Source organism: Monodelphis domestica, chromosome 1, assembly GCF_027887165.1.
Source record: "Monodelphis domestica isolate mMonDom1 chromosome 1, mMonDom1.pri, whole genome shotgun sequence".
Classification (NCBI taxonomy): Eukaryota; Metazoa; Chordata; class Mammalia; order Didelphimorphia; family Didelphidae; genus Monodelphis; species Monodelphis domestica.
This window is the reverse complement of record NC_077227.1, coordinates 465,283,247-465,309,789: the sequence shown is the minus strand read 5'-3', so window position 1 is coordinate 465,309,789 and position 26,543 is coordinate 465,283,247. Positions and strand designations below refer to the sequence as shown.

At 35.3% G+C, this 26,543-nt stretch overlaps 1 protein-coding gene across 23 annotated transcripts in view; it reads right to left on the bottom strand.

The window, feature by feature from the left end:
- The window catches only part of PRRC2B (proline rich coiled-coil 2B), a 120,296-nt gene that overhangs the window by 39,967 nt on the left and 53,786 nt on the right, over positions 1-26,543 (bottom strand). For all 23 annotated transcript variants that reach the window (XM_007475168.3, XM_016432794.2, XM_016432799.2 and 20 more), the window contains 5 exons: positions 14,586-14,755; positions 12,867-13,044; positions 10,246-10,348; positions 6,352-6,424; positions 1,790-1,933 (listed from right to left, as the gene is read on the bottom strand). In XM_007475168.3, the coding sequence (XP_007475230.1) occupies positions 1,790-1,933; positions 6,352-6,424; positions 10,246-10,348; positions 12,867-13,044; positions 14,586-14,700 (613 nt within the window). In that variant the 5' untranslated portion in view covers positions 14,701-14,755. The remainder of the gene's footprint in view (positions 1-1,789; positions 1,934-6,351; positions 6,425-10,245; positions 10,349-12,866; positions 13,045-14,585; positions 14,756-26,543) is intronic.

Genomic DNA, 26,543 nt, shown 5'->3' with positions numbered 1-26,543 from the left:
AAGGGGATTCACATGAGAGCTGTTGAAGTAAAAGAAATGAAAACACTTAGCACTGCTTGTATATGTGAGTAGAAGAGAGTGAAGAGTCAAAGGTGACACTTTGGTTGTTAATATGAATGATAAGGCTGGTAGTAATGGGTGGGACGGGGATGGGGGATGAGTTCTGTTTTGACCATACTGAGTTTGAAATGCCCATAATGCAGTTAATTGATGACTCAGAGTGAAAGAGAAAAATCAGGGCAAGAAATAGAAACAGAACTAAAAGAAGAGTATATTATTGGTCACAATAATTAAAAAAAAAAAGAAAGAAAATTAACACTAAAAGAAAAAAGAATTCAGATGAGTATGATTTCATTTCTATGGATAAAGGTCCAAATCCTGCAATATGCTGTCAGACATGGCTGACATATCAGTTGGTTTTGCTTAACTGTATATGTCTTTGTTAAGGGAATAGGACGTTGGGGGGTAGGGGGCAGGGTAATTAGGAAGTGACAGTGATGTTTGAAAAAAGTCAAAAAATAATTTAAAAAACTTTTATGTTAATGAGGCATAAAACTACATTAAATTATTTTTGGATAGCCAGGTGACACTGTTGATTCGTACTGAGCTTTCAGTTAACTAAAAAAAAATTTTAGGAGTCATTAACTACTGCTGAGCCAGGATCTGAATCCCACACAGAAAGCCCATGAAAGTAATACTAATAATCACACAACCAACTTGTCTTGGCATGCACTGCTTTCCTTACAGTTTAAGCATACAATTACCATAGGTACAGTTACCATCACTGATTCATCATCCTGCTGACAGAGTTTGATTGACAAAAAGATGCAGCTGAATTACTGCAGACAGAGATAGCACCCATTGCATCCTTTATTTAAGTTAATAAGAAAATCCAAGGAATAAGGGGAGTTTGAAAACTAGAAGGGACCTTCACAGATCTTCTAATCCAACACTTATTTTAAAGATGAGAAAAGACTTAAAAAAGAGACTTGAGTACTCAAGGTTATAAAATTAATTAAAATGGCTGAGTTGAGACTTGAATCCAAACCTCTAGTAACCCAGGCCAGAAATTCCCCAGTTTAAAACAAACTTAACTATATTGTTCAAACATCTGATTCAGAATGAAAGCAATTCCACCGCACTTCAATGAGAAGCTAGAGAAGAAGTAGGATTTGGAGGTTAATGAGAATAAAAGTGGTTTAAGCACTTTGATCAGCAAATGAGTAAACTTTCAAATACTTTAATTAAATCCTTAAGAAGCATTTAGGCCCTCCAACTAAAACATGTCACATCTCCTTAAAGGTAGCCCTCTTACATCTTTCCCAACCCCAAGAGACAATATAAAAAACATAAACTGATAGAAGTCTATAATTGCAAAGGATATTGTAGTATAGACCTTTAGTAGAATCAGTGAACCGATTGTTTGACCCTTTGCCTATCAAAACCACAACTGCAAAGAAACCAACAATTGTATGGTAAAAATTAATTCTGTAAATTTTCCATTAGTTTTCTTGAACTAATCTTCCTTCCTCTGACATGAAAATGATAGAGGAGAAGTAAGTAGGCAAGATTAGACTGGGCAATGGGATTTGAGGACAACAGAATCTAGTAAAAGAATAGCAACTACGGTTTCCCATCTACATCCTGGGGCCCCTTGCACTCTGGCCACAGGAGAGGTAGAAAACTCCAAACAATACAGAAAGACAGAATGGAAAAAAAAAGAAGAAAAACAAAACAAAACATTGCTGTTTCAATGGGTGGTCATATACAGGGAATCCTAAAGACTTACTCTGCGGGCGGAGGCTTGGTCCTGGCCCATACGACAGATCTAAGACGCCCTTTTCTTTGCCAACCTTGTCCTGCTCGCCAGCTGCTTTCAGCGTCGGAAATTCCTCTGGAGAGAAGGATAATAGTCGGCTTGAGCCCCTTGAACCTGTCAAATAAAACAGGAAGACTCAGTGGGAAAAATGAGTTAAGAATCAGTTTTGTATAACTATAAAATTTGACTCTGTGGCTGATTTAAAAGCCATGATGTGAAAAACCAATTGCTTTTCAACAGCTTACCCTGGGCCTCATTAGAATACAATGGTAGTGAGGGACAAAGGTCATGTGTCCCATCTCAAAGTAGGCAAGTTAACATCTTTGTGGCTACAGACAATTTACCACTATAGCCCTACCATTGCAAACTATCTTGCAAACTAATTCAGTTCGTTATAAGGAGGACAGTTGATGGGATGTGGATGATGGATAATAACAAATTCATCACCAGACCTGGAAAAAAAATAAAACTTAAATTTCAAGCCCTACAGATGATGAGTCAATAGTGTCATCTTTGAAAAAGGATACTACACTGAACTTTGAACCTGCATATATCATCTTCCGGAAATTTAACTAAAGCATCTGGCAGTATTTTTATGTGGCACCTAAGTCAACAGTTGTTTCCAAACTGTTCCTACCCCTTTATGCTTAGTCTATCTTTTTTCTCTGTTCATTTTTGTTTACATCTCTTCAAATCCTCTTACTTCAAACATTGAGCCTTTGAGGACAAGTGAAGCACATTCAAGAATCCACAGGGGGATTTAGTGAAATTTTTTAGGATTAACACACTTCCTGCTCACCATAAATTTGGTAAAGCCTGAAACAATGGTAATAATAATCACACACCAAATGCCTGCCTATGGCATGTGCTGTTCCACTGTTCCCTACACAGTTTAAGCACAAGTTTCCCCTAGGTATAATTACCACTACTGATTCATGGTCCTGCTAACTAAGGCAGACTGCCAAAAGGATGCAGCTGGGATTACTGTAGACGCAGAAGGCAGCAACTCATCTTCCACCAAGTTAGTAAGGAAACCCAAAATCAAATAAACCTGCCATTGTAATAACTGTACACATTATTCACAAAATATTAACCAGGGACGTCCACTTATTAAGTGGTACAAAGGAGTTCTACTGCTCTGAAGGATCTGTCTAGCTTACAACCATTTCGTGGTATAAAAGACAATAAAATATCAAGAGGTGAGTTTTTTTTAAATGAGCTATTATTTGATCTAAAAAGTCCATGTCCAAGCTAGCTTTTTTGCATAGATGGCCATGGCATCAACTATATACCTGATTTCTACAGTATCTTAGGAAGAAAGGCATTATATAAATCTAAAATTATCATTATTTGCAACGGTTCTTTAAACTGGAAAAATCCTTAGCATTATCTAGAATCCTAAAGAAGGGGGCAGGTAAGTGGCTCAGTGGATTAAGTCATGCCCAGAGCCGGGAGGTCCCTGGGTTAAAATCTGGCCTCAGACACTTCCTAGCTGGGTGACCCTGGGCAAGTCACTTAACCCCCATTGCCTAGCCCTGACCACTCTTCTGCCTTGGAACCAATATACAATCTTGATTCCAAAGTGGAAGGTAAAAAAATAGTTAGAATAAGAATAGATTACATATAATTCTATCACAAAGACAATAATCATCTTCACAAACACACCTAAAAGGTAAGATATACTATCTTTGGTAAAGAACAGGGGCAAAATTGAAATCAAACATTTCTTACCAACTACCCAAAAGGAGAATGGATAAAACATGCTTTAGTTCTTTTGTGGAAAATTAACACTTCAGTAGCCAGTACTGTCAACATGGGTCTTTCATGATTACCATTTCATACAATTAGCAAACTTCAGTCAGTATATAAACCCAGGACCTCTTGACTTCAATTCCAGTGCTTTTCACACAAAACTATACTTCCTCTTATTATTAACACAGCTCCTATTAAAATTTCTTTCAGAGGCAGCTGGGTGACTCAGTGGATTGAGAGCCAGGCCCAGGGATAGGAAGTTCTGGGTTCAAGTCTGGCCTCAGAAACTTCCTAGCTGTGTGACCCTGGGCAATTCATTTAACCCCCATTGCCTAGCCCTTACCACTCTTCTGCCTTAGAACCAATACACACAACACTGATTCTAAAATGGAAAAGATTCTAATATGGGAACAAAAAACCAAAAAATTTCTTTTTACTATCAATAGTATACAAAGCTAGTTAATACAAAGCTAACTTAAAAAAAATCCAGTCACTAATCTCAAATGGAGATTCTCATACCCAATATGAATTAAGAACTAAAAGTCTTGCAGACAAATTCCAAGTCTTCCATAATCTGTTACTAGTCCACCATTCCAACCTTATTTGATGTTATCAACTCCACAAACTTCACACTTTAGCCAAACTGCTTAATCTACTATTAGACTACTTAGTCCCCTAGTAATGCACCATATGCTTATCTTGTGGCTCATGTAATTCTATGTATGCCTGGAATTCCTACCTATCCTTCAAACCTCAACTCAAATGCCACATCCTCTATTTAGTCTTACTTAAAAGATTCCTCTTCCTGTATCTCTGTAGTCTCTACTTGGGATCTGACCTAACATGACATTTTGACACTCTCTACTGCACTTACCATGAATATTTTCCCTTATAATCATGTGTGTTTGTGACATCCTGCCTTAGAATATAACCCCGCCCCCTCCCCCCCCGGGGAAAAAGGGCAATTTCCATCTTTATGGAACTTATTTTCTTATAGGGGTAATAAAGTATTAACTAAACTTTGTATCCCCCCCCCCCCAACAACTAACTAGCAGTGTTATGCATATATATGGAATTAATTTAATAAATATTGGATGAATCAATGGAAAATTGACTTCCAGGGTCAAAAAACTTAGTAGTGATGCTATGAATACATCTAAGGAGTCCTAAAAACCCCACTATTACTCAAATCACATGATCATCCTAGATCTACAGCCAGAAGGGCTCTTAAAGGCTACTGAGGCAATGATACAATGAGATTTTATTGGAATTGGTTTAGAAGCCCTAGATTCAAATCCTATACACTGGTACTTAAAAAACATATGAGACTTTGGGATTCAATTCCATATATACAAAATAAGGAGGTTGAACCAGATGATCTATAAGGTCCCTCCCAGCTCTAAACTTAGGATCCCCAGTCTCACTCTCTCATTTTATATATAAGGAATTGAATTCCAATGACTTGCCTAAGATCACACATGCAGCAGGTGGCAGAGGTAAGATTTGAGCCTTTGGCCTCTGACTCCAAAGCCATTATTTTTTCTTCCAATTGATTATGCTGTCTTTCTAAGCACTGGAAACAAGATTTGAATGGTGATTGTTTTTAGGATTTTTTCCCCTCCTATTAAGTATTTCATAACTGACTATAATGGTCTGAATGTATCAATTCAAAATGCTTATAATTTCTTAACATCAGTCCTACTATCAAGCCATAAAAACTAATTTTAATAATTCCTTCTACATACTTACTAAAACCATCATACCCCTCACTTTTTATCTGAAACATCTTATTAATATCCAAAGTATTTACCAAGACACAAGAGGAAGTAACCTCATTCTAGCATCAATCAATACTATGAACTGAATACATTCACATAATATTCTCATATCTCCTTCTATAAAACTATATCATTTCCTGATAAAGAACAGGGGATTAAAATTCTAAAGAAGAAAGAATGCTAGTTTTAGCATAATAAAATTTTCTCACAAACCAAATCTTTTCCCTTTCCTTTCTAAAAAGTTATGGCTTCTCACTTGTAATCTAAATTCTCCTAAGGTGTTAAAGCAAACTTTCCCCTTGCTTAGCCTTCCAAAAATAAGCAGAACAATCACTATCACAATAGCAGGAGGTATCCTTATCACCTGTGGAGAAACTATAGTTTTGATCCTACTTTGCAGGCATTCATCTGGTCTGTATTCCTTCTAGTTTAAGTTTGACTTAAGAGCCTCTAGCATTTATAGAACCAATAGAAATTTAGATTCCTACAAATTCTTGGTTTTGAGATAATCCCTATTCAATTCCTATACTTCTTTCTCATTCCGGACAGTTGTCAATCATTTATTTGTGAAATTACAGAATAATCTCCCTCAATACCTGCACCTGCCCTTTTCCTCTATAGGTTTAACCTGTTGATTTCTTTTACATAATTTGCCAATAACCAAGCAACAAAGTCCCTAAGGTGGTATTATTTATAACTCCATACCTAAAGAAAGTGCAATGTAATGCAACATTTCTTTAGGAGTTCTGGCAGAGAAGAAATATACAATCCTTCCAAACCAAGCAATTAGTAGTACCAACAAATCATAGGCTGAATATAATACTTTCAAAGAGTCAACACACTGAAGAGAACCAGCTACATATGCAGCACAGTAGTAATAACATAATATCCAAAGACTTTAGAATTAAGGTATTCAGAATTACCTTGTACCATGCCAGGTCAAATTAAGGCTGACTAGGCCCACCTATAGTTCACTATATAGCCCCTTCTACCCACACTCACCACCTTCTTGTCCTACTGGCTTTCCATTCAGCTGTGCCCATGACTTTGGTCCACCTGGCACTGAATTTGTACTCTATAAAAAGGAAGGAAAAAAAAACGAGGTGATAGGTGATTAGTTTACATGGTTAGAGTCCCTTACAAATGAGGTAGAAATCTTCAGTTCAGTCCTTCTCTTGGGCCTATTCTATCTGCTCTCATACCCACCAACCACAAACACCTCAAGTTTTATACCCATTTCAAAAGTGCACACTTTAAAACCTGGTGAGATGTTGTAGGGAAGAATCAGCAGAATCAGAATTATACATAAACACATATAATATCTACAACTCTTTGGGTCAAACTTTTTAAAAAAAACTTTTTTACATAATTGAGGGAAAACAATGAAATATTAAAAGTATAAAAAAGAAAAATTAATTTACTGGATCTCAATTTAATTTTCCTTTTGGAGCTATTATTCTTTGCTACAGCCTTCACTTGGGTTATTAATATGAGCTGCTTTTCTCTTCCAATTGGAAAGGGAGTTAAGATATTTAAAAATCAAACACAAACCCCCAACAACTTAAATGGTTTGGGTGACTGACAGGAAGTGCCCTAACAATTTAAGATTCTTCCCCAACCTATCTCTTCAACAGTCAGTCAAAAAATACTATATGCCAGGCATTTTAGTTTGCCAAAACAATGAGGCGCCCTCAAGTTGCTCAAGATTTTTAATCTGGAAAAGCAGACTATGAAGATGTATTTTAAAAGTATATTAATGTTCAATATAAGAATTTTCTTAAACATGTGGAATGATCAATTTAGAATATTTCCCTAAATGGTTTATATGGATGGCAGCATTCCACTTCTATCTGCAATTCCCCATACATAGCATTTCATGTCATCTTCAGGTCTATGGTTGTCTTCCAAGCCTAGAAAGTAGCTCCCTCATGACCATATCAAGGCGACACCTCATATATCAGGCCTTTTTTAATCCTCCCAGTTGCTAGTACTTTTCTCCTCCCCCAAATTACTTTGTATATATATTCTGTATTTCCTTATTTCTGTACATGTTATTTTCTGCCACCCTCAAAGAGTATATAAATTTCAAGGGTACTAACTATCTTGTTTTTTGTTTTTATATCTCCAACACCTAGCCAACATCTGGCATGAAGCAGATGCTTTAAAAACAAAACAAAACACGAATGTATCAAACAGAAAGTGAATGCACTTAGAATAAGAAAAGAAGCTGTTATTTGGAGGGAAAATTATTGCATCACATATTCCTGATAAAATACTTAAATCAAAGATACAAATGGAATTTATACATAAATATATAAGACCAAGAGCCATTTCACAATAGATAAATGGTCAAAGGCTATGAAGTTTTCAGAGGAAACACAAACTATTAGTAGCTATAAGACAAAATATTCCAAATCACTAATAAGAAAAAATGCAAATTTAAGAAACTTTTAAAGTTTTATATCATATCTTTCAAATAGGCAAAGATGGTAAAAGTAAAAAAATTTAATATTGGAGAGTCTGTGAGATGACAGAAAAAACCCTCACTCAATTGGTAGAATTGTGATGCACTAAGCATTCTGGAAAACAATTTGAAAAGTCACTAAGCTGTTCATATCCTCTGACCTAGTGCTTTAACCACTGGGTTGAATGCAACAAATCCCATGAAAGTCAAAGACAGAAGGAAACCCCACATAGACCAAAATATTATATGCTATCAAAAACAAACTGGAAAAAAGGAGATGCCAATTGATGGGAATGACTGAATAGACTATAACAAAGGAATGTAATAGAATATCATTACACCATAAAAAATGAAAAATATGAGAAATTATAGAAAGATGGAAAAGCTACATGAATAATGGATGCATGAATGCAGGATGAAGAAAACAGGACCAAGAGAACAATATCCACAATGACTACAATAACATAAAAAAACAATACTAAAAGACACGTGCACTGCAATGAACAATCTTGATTCCAAAGAATAATGGGCACAGATATTACTCTTCTTATTCTTAGTAAAGTGATACAAGAGAATGCTTTTGCACAGAGCACAAGGCAGAGAGTTGTTCTGTCATTCAATCTGGTTAACTATTTTTCTGTTTCAAGAGATTTTAATGGGGGATTAAGGGAATATAAGGAAATTTCAAAAAAGCATATATTGTTTAAAAAGTAAAAGTCATTAGGGCGAGCAAATAGATACAGGACCATCCAGCAAATTGAGGGAGGGGTGTGTGTGTTGAAATCATGCAAGAATTGAGGAGCTTCAGCCATTGCCTTGTCTATTTAGTAGATCTGAGCTTTGCTCCAAGTCTATCCACAGCCAGGAGTGTGCATTTTTCATGCTAATCACTGGCACTGCAGTGGGAACAAATGCCAATGTGACAATGGAAGAAAGCACTGACTGACTAGACAATTAGGTGTAGTTAAGTTTTGTCTCTGATACAAAAATTGCCAACTATGTCTCTTTAGAAGAATAAAAAATCTGAATCTGAATTAAAAGTCAAAAATTTGAGAAGTCAGACTTCACTGATTTATTTTCTCAGTCTAAGACACAGCACTGAAACATACATAGCAATTAATGAACTCTAGGAATCAAAAAAATTAAGCTTCAAGCTCTGGGAAACTAGATTGTACCTCAACCCAGTGTATTCTTCACTGGATCAATACTGGGCCCAATACATTAAAAACAATAAATCTTCCATCTCAGGCTGGTGTGGTTTTTAAGTTTGTAGAATTTGTAAAAGGTTTTTAGAGGGGCAGGTAAGTGGCTCAGTGGATTGAGAGCCAGGCCTAGAGACAGAAGGTCCTGAGTTCAAATGTGGCCTCAGTGTGACCAGTGACCCTGGGCAAGTCACTTAACCCCCCATTACCTAGCCCTTACCCTTCTTCTGCCTTGAAACCAATACACAGTATTGATTCTAAGATAGGTAAAGATTACTACAATTTGTTCTTGTATTACTACAATAATATAGTACTTAAAAAAAATACTTTTAAGGCCATTGCCACATACTTGCCCAAATTTCAATTAAAAGTTGAAAAACAAAATATCTGAAAAGCTGTTTCCTGACCAGATAACAATATAATCTCAATGTAATTCCTATCGATTTAATAATAACTACTAGAATTTGTATACTAGAAAGGTTGTAAAGCCCTTCACATATGTTATCTCATATGAGCTCTGCAACTGTCATGGAAATTAAGTGCTATGCCCATTTCACAGTTCAGGAATCTGAAACAAAGACAGATTAAGTGATCTACTTGCCCAGGGTCACATAAGTTTCTGATGCAGAATTTGAACTCAGGTCTCCCATATCCAAGACTACCACTCTATTCATTGTGCCTTTTGAGAGACTCACTGTTTCCTAGGTATCTAAGTCAAGACCTGTTGTCTTTTAACATATAACACCCTTAGAACTGAATATAGTTCACAACATTATAATTTTCTGGTACCCAATAAATCTACCTTCCCATTCATATAAATCAAGCCCAATGGGAAGACTATGATAGAGAGGGAGGGGAAAATTAGGTGGGTCAACTCACTTTACTAATCTGGAAACTGAAAAATGATCAAGCAAAAAAAAAAAGTGGTTTCTTTGCTATAAATGGTTTCTAGTTTCTGGATACCAGGTGATTCTATAAGCAGAAAGCAATCAAATCAAATCTCCAATGTGACCATTCTGGAAAGCAATTAAGGAAGGACACCAAATCTGATCTATTCCTACTTATGGTTTGTGTTCATTCAACAAAACTATATTGGTTAAATAACAAAATGTTTAATATCAGAGAAGCATTTTCCAAAGTTTCATTTACATAGTTATTGCTTGCTCCCAGCAAATGGGGGAGGGGGCACTGAGTATAGAGAACATTTAGATTATAGACACTAATACCCACCTCCTGACTGATTGACTGTGTCGGCTTCTGTAAATTGGAGACAGATTTCTGCAAACCCGGCTGCAGCAGCGACTCCTGCGGCTGTGCGACCGTCACACTGGAACTAGACAAAACCAACAGGAAAAATGTCATCATTAGAGAAAATATAGAATAGTAACAAAGGCCACAATTGCTTGACTGTTTAATGGAAGGAAAAATCTACTGCTTACTCCTTACTTATTACCCCCTTTAAAAAGACAACTTCCTTTACAGCATTCCAGCAAAAAAAAAAAAGGGAAATCAAGCCTTTTACATGAGAGCCCTCTGCCCTACTGGAATGCATTTGTCTACAAATGCTCAATTTGTTAGTAAGAGATAAAAGTTAAGAGAACTCTATAGAGGGGGAGACTGAGCTGCAGCAAAAGAAAGTAACAACTGCTCTGTGTGAGGCAGTGAATTCTCTGATCTAACTGATCTAGTCCAATGCCCTTCATTTTACAGAAGAGGAAACAGTCAGAAGCGTCATCTCCATGAAATACAGAAAAATTTTTCAACAGAGAAATAAACAACAATTAAACCTTTTTTTAATGAAAAAGCCTTGTGTTCTGATTCAGCAGCTCAATTTGATCACAGTTTTTCCAGCTTTTGGTGTGGGGGAAAAGGGGAGATGCAACAATTTACCCCATATTAGGAGCTCACTTGTTAGTCTCCATTCTTCATTTCCCTCCTACTACTTCTAGAATCTAAGCCTTCTTTTTCATTTCTACTACACATCAAAGAAAAGATTACTCTAGAGAGACCTTGGGGCTTTCCCACGCTTCACTTCTGCTCAGTTGAGTCCAGAGATGTCATTTTTGTGCCTCCTACCCTTGAATTATTAGGATGCAATCAGCCCCAGTTCCAATTATCTTTCACCATTACAAGAAAGAAATGACTAGAGTGGAAGGGAAATCATCATCCATTTCAATATGAACACCTGAAAAAGCAGCAGAGGGAATACAGAGAATGCCTAAGCAGGCACAATTTCTTCTATAAAATTTTCTTCTTTTACCTCACTCCTTCTGGATCTGCTCTAGCATGAATATTCTTCATTAAAGCTGTGAAACATTTTATTATTGAACAATCTTAAAGAGCAACCAATAGGAGAACCAAAAGGAGAGTTTAAATTTCACCATTCATATGCCTTGCATAATAATTATTTTCAAGACAAAGCACACAGAATTTTGATCTTGTGTGGAATGATTCTTAAAAGATATATATTTTTCAAAGAATAAAAATTTTATGCTTTCACTATAGCTATTCTTAACATCTTTTCATCTAATTATATTTTGGGTTTACTAGACCTGGAAATATTGGCTTGATAAAGTCAACATGCTATTGTTTAAAGAACACTGGCTTTAGAATCAGATTACCTGGGCTTGAATATCGGAGCTTAAGCTCACAACCTCTTGCGGCCTCAATTTTTTCAATGGTAAAAAAAAAATTAAAGGCTTGGACTAAGTGATTTTATAAGGTCCCTTCTAGCTCTCTGAACATTAGTTTTCTCCCTATATTAAAGGGGTATAATAACACTCTACCTGCCTCATAGGGTTGATATGAAAAAGGTGTTCTGTAAAACTAAAACTCTAGGAATATGAAAATATTATTATTAATAGATCCGCTTACCATGCTCCCTTCTCATCTGTTCACTCACCCTACAAGCTATCCACTGATAAGTTCTGAATAGATGCTCTCATGATTGTTTCCAGAGATCAAAGAAAACAATATGTTCTGAGTTACTTTCAGATTCTTGTTCTAAGAGTGAAAAACAGTAATGGTCTTGCTTTCTAGCAAGTAGCTTTAACAAATAGTTCCCTGGCAGGCAATTATGAAGTGACCCTTTCCTCTCATCTTAATTCCTACTCCCTGAAATTCACCCTCTTACAGTCAAGACTCAAGGAGCTATTCCTAGAACATGCTAGCACTAAAGTTTGTTTAATTAAAGAAAATGCAAAATATCATACAGAAGTTCTCCTCCTAAAAAGCTGCATGTGATCAGTCAGAAAACCCCAAGTTTACTAGCATGCATGACTGTCCTTGACACATTCAATAAAACTTCCCAGGGAACTGCAAAATGTTACCAAAAGCACAATAGAAAAAGTCATTATGGAAACTATTGTGGTAACAGGTATTTCCAAGAATGAGACCCAGTGTGCCTGCTTTAAGGGTAAATAAAAGATACTTTATTTTTTAAATATTTTTCCATGTTTATATATTTCATTTTCTTTGCCTCCCCTCTTCCCTGGATCCAATAAGCACTTCCATTGCATTATACAAATTTGTCACATACCTATTTCCATACTATTCATTTTTGCAATAAAGCAATCTAAAAGATACTTTAAAGACCATATTACCCATAAAAACTTTGCCATTTTGGATAGTACCATTCCACATCTAGGCAAAGACAAGAAACAAGAAATCACTCATAGCAATGGAAAACTAAAGAGAGAGCTACTCTTTAATCTGACTTTAATTCTCAATTTGAGAATCAGAAATGCTGCAAAAAGGAGATTCTAGGAAACATTATAAACTGAGCCAACAAGATAACAAACATTTCCTATATGACTAAGTTTGTGATAACATTTACAAGCAGTCTGCCTTACCTCTTTTGGTCTGGCTGGTCCTGCTTGTTTGCCCATCCTGTACCGTCTTTGGGCACTATAATGATGTTAGGGTCGTTTCCTTTGTTTTCAGACTTCAAGCTTGGTAGGTTTGCAGGAGGCGGCATTCGCCGGGCAGTGGCAACTTTCCCGAGACTCTGTAAGCCATGTCTAGGAATAACTGCAAAATTGGAAGAGATGACAATACATATTAAAAGGTAAAAGGTCACCAAAGGAGTTAAACCGTATCAGCAGTTTCAGTTTCAGATCTTGAATGCTAACCATTTAAAACACACACAAACACAAAGTACCATAGTATAAATGAAAGTGACAAAAATAAGAGAAAAATCATATTTCCGTATCAGATTATAAACTCCTTGGAAGTTGTCAGTTTTAGTTTTCAACTTTTTGTCCTTAAAGCCTAGAACAGCGACTTTATGTAATTTGTTGTTCATTTATTTCAGTAGTGTCTGATTCTTATGATCCCATTTGGGGTTTTCTCTGGAAAGATTTTGGAGTGATTTGCCATTTCCTTCTTGAGCTCATCTTACAGAAGAAGAAACTGAGGCAAACAGGGTTAAGTGATTTGCCCACAGTTATACTGCTAGTAGGCTGGATTTGAACTCGTGTTTTCCTGCTTGAATATAATAGGTACTTAATAGATGTTTGTTGTACTGAAAATCCATATTGGGGCTCCCATTTTAGAGACAAGTAAGGAAAAAAAGGTGATTGGCAAGAAATATAAAAACCCATTTTCTGGTCTGACACAACTATAGTTCAACTTAAATTTGAGCTCCATAATCTTAATTTAGAAGAGAAAACTATTTTATCTATTTCATAAAGAATCATGATGAACATAAAAAAAAACTCAATGTGGATTTGTTCACTACATAATAACAATCATAGCTAAAATTTACATAGCACTTTATACATCTATCTCATTTTCTCCTTACATGATATAAAAGTGCTATTATTACCCCCATTTTAAGATGAGGAAACTGAGGCAAAGAGAGTTAAAATGAATTGCTCAGTCACATAGCTATTTTACAATGAAGAAAATGACAGTACAGGGATGAAGATTACAGAAGGGGAGTCAGGAAGATGGGAAGAGTCATCCTTGAAGCTTAGAATTGGCTTCAGGCCAAATAACAAGTATGATTTCACAAAGAAGTCATTGAACTTATAGAAATCAACACTCCATGAAGCAGTGAAGCAGAAGAGGTAATACACAAATACAAATGGCTTTTGTAAAGGCTTTCCAGAATGGTAAACTAGAAATATTTTTAAAGTCTTCCTAACTTTCAGAGTCTTTCAAGACAAGAACAACCAGGACCTTCTCACAAAATGCTCCCAATGTCCATGTTAAGGACAGAATGATAAGATTCCATGGCTCCTATTAGTTTGAGTCAGTGTGGTATTTATTATATTTTTATGGTTTTTTAGTTTTCCATTTAAAAAACAAAAAATCCAAAATGCTTACCTCCTGTCTTAGAATCTATACTATCAGTTCCAAGGTACAAAAATGGTAAGGGCTAAGTACTTGGGGTTAAGTGACTTGCCCAAGTTCACACAGCTAGGAAGTTTCTGAGGCCACATTTGAATCCAGGACCTCCCATCTCCAGGCCTGCCATTCCATAATAAACTGAGCCACCTAGCTGTCCCTCCTGTGGTTAATATTGAGATTCTTGTCTAAATAGAACAAGTGGTTCTCTGCTTCCTTACCTGTGCTTCTTATAGCTTCTACTGACTTTCCTTTATACTTATCAAATAGGCTGAGTGTCGAGTACTTGCTTTTCCCATCCTTTCCCTTGGTTATTTGCCCCAAACGATCTGACATTGCGATGAAATGTCATCTAGTAAGGAAATTTTTCTCGGCACCACTCCCGATTTGCCTTTAAAATAAGAAAGAGAAGAAATTTCAATTAGCTCATACCATCTGATCAAACTTTAAAACTAACAGATCTGGCTAAGATGTGAAAAACTGCATCTATTATGAAGCCACATAAATTCAACAGCACTACTTCTCTTCAGGTACTCTGTATTCAGGACAACCTTTGAAATGGCAGTAAATTTACAAAATACTTGGATATATCAATTTAGCTCATCAAAGAAAACAGATAAAATTTCAAAAAAAATCAATTTATTCTCTAGTGCTGTTCATTTCGAGCAAAATCAGAACACTAATGGAAGAAAGAATACAAATAAGTAACCCATTCAGGAACAATCAATTATATAATTTTTTAAAAGGAAAGCATTAATATACATCTGCTTAGTCAACAAAAACATTTGTGAAGATAATCAGGAAACCAGAAAGTCTTAGCATTAACATAGTATGTTAAAGATAAATGTATAGTCCTGCAAGTGGCTTGTCCTACCTATATTCTGATATTCTTCCACCTTGCCTTCACAACCCAGATGTATAATGGCCTTTGAAGGAGGCCTAAGAGAAAAGGAGTTTGAGAAGAAAAGTCTAAGACATTTTATTTTTCACATTCCAAATCCAGGCCATCATTAAAACAAATGCCATTCTTTTCTTCTCTCTTCCAATTTCTATAGGAATAATAAAGTATTCATTTGATTTTGGGGATTATTTCCCCTCATTAAGATTAGGTTAGAAGTGTTTTAGAATTACTCTGAATCAACAAACAGAAGAAAAAAGAAATGGAATAAAAAAAAATCTTATATTGTCTGAAAGACACTTCTTGTTCTTAAATGTCTTTAAATCAAATATCATTCTATTAAAAAATCAGAAACTAAATAAAAATAAAGTAAGCCCCTGGAGGGTTCTATTGTTTAGGTTTTGTATCTGCATCTATAGTAGCACAGAGGATGGCAATGTCTGGCACAAAATGAACAATTAACATTTATTGGATAAGAAACTCTCCTCGGAACTTAAGTACTGAAGATCATGATACATAAAGTACAAAAAGAAAACACTCAAGAAGTCCTTTCTTATGATTGCTACTACAGGACTAGACAAGGAAAGTGTACAATACAAATCATGGTGCTATGGCTGACTCCTTTCGCCAGATTTGCCTTATATACTCTCACATCTTACTATTTACAAGTCCTCTTATACTACATTTGAATAGAGTATCGCTACATAGCAGTTAAGTTGAATGTAAATTCAACAGAGGTATCCACAAATTAAAAAACGAAAACAGCAAAGACAAAAAGAAATAAAGAGTATTGATTGCAATTTGAAGTATTTAATTGACAATGCAATGCTAAAACCTCAATTAGTTGTCCTGCTTAAGCATTAAAGAAATGATTACAGCTAATAATTCTCCAGTACTTCAGAGTCACGCTTACAAATATCATTAATAACTATCCAGCAAAGTAAGAAGATGGGTATACGATAAGGTTTAAAATATTCCAACCTCAGGCCAATCTCTTATAAAATTAAAAAAAAAAAATCCTAGGGCAGCTAGGTAGCACAGTGAATAGGCTGTCCAGATTGGAAATCATTAAGATTCATCTTCCTAAATTCAAATCCAGCCTCAAACTTTTACTAGCTGACTAACTGTGTTACCTTGGTCAAATCACTTTAACCCTTTTTGCCTCAAAGAAGGAAATAGGTCTAGCCTCAGGAAATAAGCTCAAACCAAGGACTGAGTTTGGAGCAACTAGGAGGTTCAGTGGATAGATAGCCAGGGCTGGAGCCAGGAGATACTGGATTTTAAATCTAGTCTCAGACATTTCCTAACAAATCCTGACTTATTCTTCTGCAATTTGTTTTCTTTTCAAAAAGCGGTGTGTATCTATGGGGTGGAGGGTAGGGGGTGTTGGGGGGTTGGATCCAGTTAATGAGAGCTTTTTATATACCTGAAAATATCAAATCCTTGTCATTGAATTTCAAACTAGAAATGGACAAAGTCAAACTTAATTCTTATCTCCTTTTATATACATGGCATTTTGCATCCCCATTATCAGACTTGGGGCCCTAACAAGCAAGATGACAAAGGCACATTAGTAAGAGCTCTGCATCCTGATATTGGCTAACATTCAACCATAAGACTTAATTTAATCACTGAAGATTTTCCTGGCAAAGATTTTCTTTAGCATATTTTCAGGAGTTCTTTTATAGAACCAAATCCTTTTAAACACAAATGCCAAATGAAATCCTAATCAATTCCTAAACCATACATAACTCCACTGAAATTTGTTCTCACCCAGAGGCTCCTAGTAGATTTATGGTCAATACCTATTTGCCCCAGCCCTAATAAAATGTTAGGGCTTTTAGTAATCTAATCAGCTCCCCATCTGCAAATAAAGAACTCTAACAATAGACAAACACTTTCTACTACTTGAAGGCTTACAAAGTGCTTTCTTCATCCCAATCTGGGATGTATTATTATTCTCTTTTATAAGTAAGGAAATCTTATCTGATTATCTCTGAGAGATAAACAACTTGCTTAAAGCAACAGAATAAAGGTGGATGCTGAGCTTCAAACTTAGGGATCTTTCCATTATATTATCTTCCTGTTTGGATGAAGGCTAAACCATAGGGTGAAAACATCAATTTTATTAAACCAGAAAAGAGTTTTAGTTAGTCTTGGAGCAAAGATTGAAAATACCAGGAAACAGTAGCTGTCAGAGTAGGGGAAAATATGGGGTCTAGAATTCCTAGGAAAATGTGTTTTAAATGTGGACACAAGAAAGGGAAGGGGAAGATTGATAGATTAGCAGAAAGAGAAAATGTAATCAGTAGTCACTTCTCTCTAGTTCTCTATAGTTCTATTCTAGTTGTAAATATGAATTCGTATTCCCCATTTACCATTTTCATGCCCTAGGAAAAACTTCTACACATAATGCCTTATCAAGTAAGTATTAAATTACCTAAACATTTTGTTTAAAAATCCTCATAACCAAAACTTATTCTGGATCTGCCAACCTTAGATGTATCTTGACTATTAATCTTTATAACAGTAAATAACATATAATGCATGCACATAACCATAAATTTTAGAAACTCTCCTCACCATTTCCTCTTAAATTTCTCTTCCTTCTGTCTAGTTTTATCTTGACCCTCAACTTCTGCAGGAATCCAAGAACCCCCAAGCTGCCTATGCCTTCCCCTCTCAAATTACTTGTCTTCTTTTCGCCATATATTATGTATGCATAAAAGCATGTGTGTGTATATATATATATGTATGTATAAACACATATATACACAAATATTTTGTATGTAACCTAGTTACTTACTTGGGATGTTTTGCCTTTCTGTGATGCAAGCTCCTTGAGAGCAAGGGTCGTTTTTTTCTTTCTTTGAATCACAGACACTTAGCACAGTGACTACTAGCATGTATTAAATAAACACTTAATACAAGCTTGTTAACTGACTATATGAACACAGTAGAATTTCAGGTTATTTTGCAACATGGGCTATTGAAAATTGGTGGGGCAATGTGAGAGGAAGATATGCCATCAGTAAATTCCTCATTTCTCTGCTTGACTGCTGCTTTTTTGGCTGTCTAGATGGATGGTTTTCACATATGAAAGTCTTGAAGAATAACATTAAGGCCAAAGTAAACATCCTCAAGCACAGTCTTCGGGCATTTATTTATCACAACCCCAAGTTTCTTGTCAAAATCTTCCTGTCCCAAACTTTCCTCCATTATTTGGGGTGATTTAGTCAAAATTGATTTTTCCTATCTTTAAACATTGTCTTCCAAATGACAGGGGGCCACCAAGGGAATTAGTAAGAAATCTGTCCTGACTATCCAATGGGATTCTTTTCCTTTTCTTTTTTTCAATTAACAAGCATGTTTTCTCTCTCTCCCACAATTTAAAAGGGAAAAAAATCCTTAAAACAAATGTCTAGTAAAGAAAAACTAAATTTCCACATTGTCCATGTCTGAAAATCTATGTCTCATTCTGTGTCTTGAATCTATCACTTCTCTGTCTGGAGAGGTCATTTATCTATCAATATCAGTTCTCTGAATTATATGAGTGGTCATTGCACCAGTATGAGTTTCTATGTCTTTCAAAGCTGTTTGTTTTTACAGTGTTGTTATTGTAAACATTGTTCTAATTTTGTTCATTTCCCTATGCCTTGGCTCATACAAATCTTCCCAAGTTTCTTTGAACATGCCCCGTTTCTCATTTCTAACAGCATCACAATAAAGCATTACATTCATTACATTCATATACTGTAATTTGTTTAGCCATTCTTCACCTGATGGGTGCACTTCTTTGGGGGGAAGCTATCATATTTTGTACCCACTGTTTTTATAATGATCTAGAAATAACTCCCTACTTAACAAGAATCCCCAAGGATCAAAGGCTCTTTAAAGCTTTTCTGGAGAAAGATTTTCATTTTTCAGATGAGGAAACTATGGTCCAGGGACTGGCCCACAATTGAATAGGTAGTGAGCAACTGAGCCAGGCTTTGACCTCTACATCTTCTTCACCTCAAATCCATCCTCCCTTTCGACTTTGCCAAGCTATTTCTCTAAAAAGAGCAGAAGATCTAAGTCTAGACTGAAAAACACTGCTGCTTACTACACATCTATGTGATATTAGACAAGTCAATTAACTAACTTTCCCCGGAACATACAGTTTCCCGGTCTATAAAATGAAGGGGATAAACCAAATAATATCAAAGGCTCCTGAAAACTCTAAATACTATGAACTTCCTTCTTATGATTGGTCTCAACAAGGTTACACACACAGTGGATGCAGAAATACTTTAAAATCTAGTTGAGATTAAAATGCTTCCACAAATGTTTGCACTTCATTTCCCCCATATTTTTCTAGGACTTGATCAAAAAATATTAAAGCATCAAGTCTTGATTAGCATTACAGAACAAATCAAGGAGAAAAACTAAGAACTCTATCCCCAGAGCAAGACTGAAACTATAACAGAAAAACTAGGAGAGATCCAAGGCATTTACCAATTTTGTCTCAAGCTGATACTGTTGAAGACTGTTAACTAACCAACCCAAGGCCAGGAAAATAAACTCTCACATGTATTAAGCATAATGCTATCAGTTTCTCTCACTTTGAGGTTAAAAATGGGTCGAAATTGTGGTAGAGATACGTGGTCACAACAATAAAAATCTAAGATTTTTGCAGTAAAGATGTAAGATGAAAAAAATGAATAATCATAGTAAAAAACAGCCTTCTCATCTCATAGCCACAAAGAAACCACCATCCTACATCTCTGCCTTCCTATTAACATTAAAACCTTTGGAATATAATGTATAAAAGGACACTGAAGAGGAGATACATAGTTTTTTCAAATCTTTAACATATCTCAGGAATTTTAACTATGAACAGTAACAAATGAAGTGAGTACAACAATTTCTTCATAATTGGTCCTTGGCCAGTTCTTATTTCTTCAAGACTTTTCATCTGTTGAGAACCATCAACTTAGTTGGCCAAAAAAGCAACAGTCAAGCAGAGAAATATGGTATATCTTCCCCACCCCAAAAAAATTTTCAGTAATCCATTTTACAAAATGGCCTGGAATTTTTCTGTGTTCACACAAGATTAGTCAGTCAACAAGCAAATAATTTCAGAATTAACAAAGACCTTGCAAAAAAGAGGGCTAGCAATAAATCTTACCTTTTCAATTTTTATTTCATTCAAGAAAAGAGACACACATAGCAAAAAGAACAGCAGGCTAAAAGTTATTTTTTTTAATGCCTGCCTTGACATCAACTGATGTATTCTCAGATAAATCATTTACTGTAAAACACTCCTTTCTCTGCCAACTTAACAAGATAGTTATGAGGACCAAATGAAATGATGACACAAGTGAATGTATTTGAAAGCACTATGTAAGTACAAAACAATATTGGTTTACTAAAAATTAGGAAGAATGTAAATACATAAGACAATTAAAGATGGGATTTGGGAAGGATTGGACATTGTAGAATCCCATAATAAAAAAAGTCAGTGGATGCCCATCTAGAGAAATCAGAAATAATGCATATTTACTTTTCTGCTTTCAGGTTAAATAAATTTGCTTTACTATGATTTAACTTTAAATACAACTGTACCATAATGTTTTTAAAATTTTCTTCTTCAAGACTATTGTTAGCATGGATATTAAATACAACAACCTGCTATCAAAAGCCTGAAACACGCATCATTTTGATACCTAACTCAAGTAGAGATAAAGAAACAGAAAACTTAAGAGCAGTGTTTCTAATAATATTGATATTAAAATACAGAATGGGGTGTTAGCAAATAGAATATAGCAACATATTAAAAAGAATTATATATTATGACCAGTTTGAATTTATACTAGGAATGTAGGTCTGGTTCAGTTTTAGGAAAACTATAAATATAATTAACAAAAATCACATACTCTATCTAGAGATGAAGAAAAGGCTTTTGACAAAATATATTAATTTATGTTTAAAACAGTAAAAACTTCAGGATCTTTCCTTTCATGGAAAACAGTATAATCACTGTGCTAGTAGCCATCTAAAACCAAGTGCTAGCATCATTTGTAATGAGCCTTTACAATTAAGATATGAAGTTAGGAAAGCAAGAATATCTTCTATCAGTACTACTTCATTTAGTTCTGGAAATGTTAGCTATAGTAATAAGACAAGAAAAAAGAAAATAAAGAGGACAAATATGGGCAAAGAAACAAAATGGCCAACTATCACGAAAGAGGATTCATTTTTTGAATTCTAAGAGATCAACTAAAAAATGAAATAACTTTATCAAGTTTTCCATATAATATAAAAAATGCCCTTCAGAAAAAAAGACAAAAAAATTCCATTCAAAATAACGAGTATATAAACTATCTGGGAATCTATTTACCAAGCAAAGGAATTCTATTATATTAATATAACTACAAAATACTCTATAGAAATAAAGGAGAGCTTAAATGCCTGCTCAAGGTTGGGTCACACTAACAGAATAATAATGGCAATAGAACAAGAAACCTAGAGTTCAAGTCCCACTCCAAATATAGACTGGTTCTCAGTCAGTAAACAAATACCTATTAGGGCAAAAACACATAATCCTCACTCTCAAGGAGCTCTCATTATACTGGGAAAACAACATTTAAAGAACTAGATACATACAAGAAGTATGTGGATTCGATTTTTTTCAATTTTTCAGTATTTCAATTTTTTTTCTTTGTATTTTGAGCACCCAGCACAGTGCTTGACATTTTAACAAACTTAAATATTTGTTGACTGACCAATCCTAAAAGTAATCAGGTTCTTTTTAAGTACCCATTTTAAGTACTCAGAGGGAAGGGAGGATGGGAAGGAAGATGCCTCTTTGCAGATGGTGGAAATAGAACACGAAGAAAGCCAAGAAGCTAAGAGACTTCCTGAACCTGGACAAATCAATTAAACCTCTCAGTGCTTAAGCAACACTGTAAGCCTCTTTTAAGTAGCAGAGAAAGTACCAACTTGCATTGCTAAAGGGAGTTTCCTCAACCAGGAGTTCTATGCATATATCACATCACAGATCTAAACAATTCACTATCCAAATCTCTACTAAATAAATAAATAATCCTGTAGATTCAGCACATTACTTAACAGAACTAGACAAAATAATAACTAAATTCATCTGAAGGAATAAAAAGATCAAGGATTTCTAGAGAAATAATGAGGGGGAAAGGGCAGGAAACAATGGGGCCTAGTCTTAAGTATAGGATATTGATATTAGTTAGAGAGAAAAAGAGAGAATTGATCAATGGAATACATTAGGTCTTAGAAGCAATTTATCATTGCAACAAGAATAATAAGCCCATGAATATCAACTACTAAATTAAGGTTCCCACCTCTTTAACAAAAACTGCTAGACAAACTAGAAAGCAATCTGGGAGAAAAACTCAGACCAACATCTCCAACTATGCATCTCACACACAATAAGTTCCAAAAGGATATAGATGATTTAAATATAGAATGCTATATATTAAAAACAAATAAACAAAGAGGGGAAAGAAATACTTTTCACAATTATGGAAAGAGGAATTCTTGACCAAACAAAGGGCAGATTATCATAAAAGAAAAAAGGGACAATTTTGAATACATAGTTTTTTCCACAAATAAGTGAAACATTAGACAATTCGAATTTGAAAAGTTAACTGGAAAAAACATTTGCCGTAATTTCTCTGACAATGATCTGGTATATAAGATATGAAACAAATAAGAACAAAAGTCATTCTCCAATAGGGAAATGGTTAGAGGATCAAAATATTCAGTTCTCAACAAAAATCAAAGCAACTAACCACCGTGGGAAAAAATGCTTCAAAATCACGAATAAGAAAAACGAAAATTAAAAGAACTCTGAAATATTCACATCCATCAGAATAGCAAAGATGACAAAAAAAGGAAAATGACAATTGTCAGGCTAACTAACACTAACTGGGAGACTTAACTGATCCAACTATTATTGAAAGCAATTTGAAAATTATGCTTCCTGTAAAGATTACATTTAACTCTCCCCTGATTGTGAAAATGAAATTAATTCTCCCTTGATTGTGAAGATTAAATTAACTCCCCTGTCCATTTTTTAGATTTAATAACCAAAAGTGTAAACATCCCACTTAATCATTGAATGGGAGAGGTCTGTGACCCATGTGTGGGTGATGAATCAGAATCAAACTGACTGCCCCCCAGGCAGTCCTAAGCAAAGTTTAATTGGTAGATGTAAAAATGAAGGAAGGCACAGTAAGTGATGCAAAAGAAAGTGTCTTTAAAAGGGAGTTACAACTTTCTGTGGAACGATCTTCGGAGATCTTCGGCTTCTTCTGGAGTTCTGAGTTCGAGTTAGAGGTTAGTGAAGAATCTGCTGACTGGACCTGAGACCTTTCCTAGTGAGACTGTTTTTAAATCTCTCCCTTTGGAGTGACAGGTGGTGAGTGAAAGAGCTGACTCCTTTCCTGTATTTTCTGAAGAGACTAGCCTCAGGAGAGACCCATCCTCTTGAGAGAAGCTCCCTGCAAACCCAGGTCCTCAGCTCAAGGTTAAAGCTTCTCTGGCTAAGCCCTGCCTGGGTTGAGCCAGGGGACAGAGCAAAATACTTAGTGCGTAGGCTAGATATCTTACTCTAGCCTCTCTCATTTTCTTACTTTCACTCTATATTTTGTAAATAAATTGTAAATAAATCTCTTTAATATTAATATAAATTCCTGGCAACCCTATTCTTAAATAATCCAGTCATACCTTTTATAAAAAAAAACCTTTTCTCCCCCTTACATCCCCAAGTCATTCAACTGTGCATACCTCTGATCCAGCTACTAGGCATGTATCACAAAGAAAGTAAAGAATCAGGTGAAGAAACCACATATTCAGAAATATTTATACCAATACTCTGTTCTGGAAATATTAGAAAGAAAAGTGGGCACCCTCATTGAGAAATGGGTGAATAAATCATGGTATATGGATATAATGGAATATTATTGCACTGTAAGAAATGACAATGGGACTAATTTGGAGAAACCTGAAAAGGTACAGAGTGAACTGAACAGCTAGTAGATAGCATATTAGGCCTAGGGTCTAGAAGACCTAAGTTTAAATCTAGCTGTGTGATCCTGAGCAAGTCACTTAGTCCTCTTTGCTTCAGTTTCTTCATCTGTAAAATAAGTTTAAAAAATGGAAAATGCTCCAGTATCTTTGCCAAAAAAAACCCCAAAAGAGTCACAAAAATTCAAGGCACAATGAAAAGACTGAATAACAACAAGAGAATAAAGACAGCAGGGTCAGAAAAATAAATGTGACTACAGTATCATACAGGATGACAATTTTGTAAAACTTTAAAATTTAAACAATTTTGACTTCTGAAGACTGATAATGAAATAAACTTCTCACTTACTGAGAGAGGTGATAACGAAACATACATGTCCAGATACAATCATCACCACACACATTAGTTTGCTTCATTACAAAAGAATGGAGTGGGGAACAGAGACAGCAAGTAATAAGTCATGTCCAAAAAGGGAGAAAGAGAGTGCACCAAATGTTCAGAAGGGGAGAAAGCCAGACCAGGCAGTGGCAGTACTAATACTAGATTAAATTTTATTCTGTAAAAGAAACTCACAAATTCTATCTCTCTCAATTTCCCTCAAGCAAATCCTCATGGGTTTGGGGAGGGGGGTTCTTTTCAAAAGCAAAATAGCTAAAGATTGCATTATTTTAAATAATTTATTATTATAAATCCTACTGGTTGTGAAAAACATACACAAGATTAAAAGGATGATCCATGACAATTCCAAAGAACTCATTATGAAACATGCTATCCACCTCCAGAGAGAACTGATGAGACTTTCATTTCATATCAAGAGCACATTTTTTCCACTTTATTTTTTTCAACATGGCAAATATGGAAATGTTTTGCATGACTTTACATGCATAATTGGCATCACCTTTTCAACACAGGAGAGGCTGGAGGGAGAAAATTTGGAACTGAAAATAAAAATACTTTTTAAAAAAGGAAAGCTTGCAGAGTATAAATCTTCAATATCTAACCAAAATATACCATCAATAAGTTCCAGCTGGCTGCAGCTGTTGCTGGAAGAAAGCAAGCAAAAATGTCTGTTTACATAAAGAATATGACATTATTTGCAGGAGCTAGAACCTAAGCAAATAAATAATAAAGACTGTTCTGATTTTAGATTAGGGTGGGACTTATCTCCCAGACTATAAGTAATTTACCAGAAGAATCTCTCCTCTTCTCCTAAGGACTATGTAGATTTTCAGCATTAGGAAGAATAGTATAAATAGGAAGTCAATGTTTGACTAGTTATTCTAAATAACCAGTCTCATCCAGATAACTATCCTTCCAAACTATCCCATATTAATATACAAGCTACCTATGGCTAGAGTCAAATATTCATGCTGGCGACTTCTGAGGAACTCTGGTGGTATGGAAGAGAAACGTACCCCTCAAGAGACATTCCCATGCATAAGCAGATACCATATGACTAGAAAGAAGTTGTAGCACAGGCTAAAACTGGCATGACAAGTCTATCATCAATTAGTATCCAACAAGAACCTTCATTGAACTATATGCATTTTACACAAAATACACAATAGAAAAAGATTTCTGATAAGAAAACGAGGAACATAACAAGGAAATAACTGGAAAAGAGTCATCATTCCTGATCCAAAGTGCCAGGAACTATGTCCTATTGTAAACACAATGGGGTATTCTTAAAGAACTAATTTCAAGTGCAAATATAGACAATAATTAAGGAAGAGGTACCTAAATCCAAATTCATGGTGCCCTTCAGAATCTCCACTCTATTGCTAACAAGCTTCCCTTCATCCTAGGCCATCTCCCTCTTCTAAGCCTGTCCATCCTCTGGCACTCAAAGAAATCTGGTTATTTCCAGAAAACACAGCATCCCTGACCATCCTTTCCAGTACTGGATATGCCTTCTCTTGTGGTCTCCTGACACAATGAACCAGAAGGAAAGGTAGCCACATTCCTTACTTTCTATTGCCTTTGCAAGATTCTACAACTTCTATTACTGTCAGTCAGCAACCTCTCCTGGGAACTTCACTCCATTTACATATATCCCACTCTGATGACAGCAGCTATATACCAATCCACAGGGCCATTTTTTTTCCCTTTCTGAAGTGGTTCAGAGCCTGGCTAAATATTCCTCCCTACCCCAACCCCTTCTTTTATACTTTGTGACTAAATTATATATGATGTTATATATATATATATATATATATATATATATATATATATGTA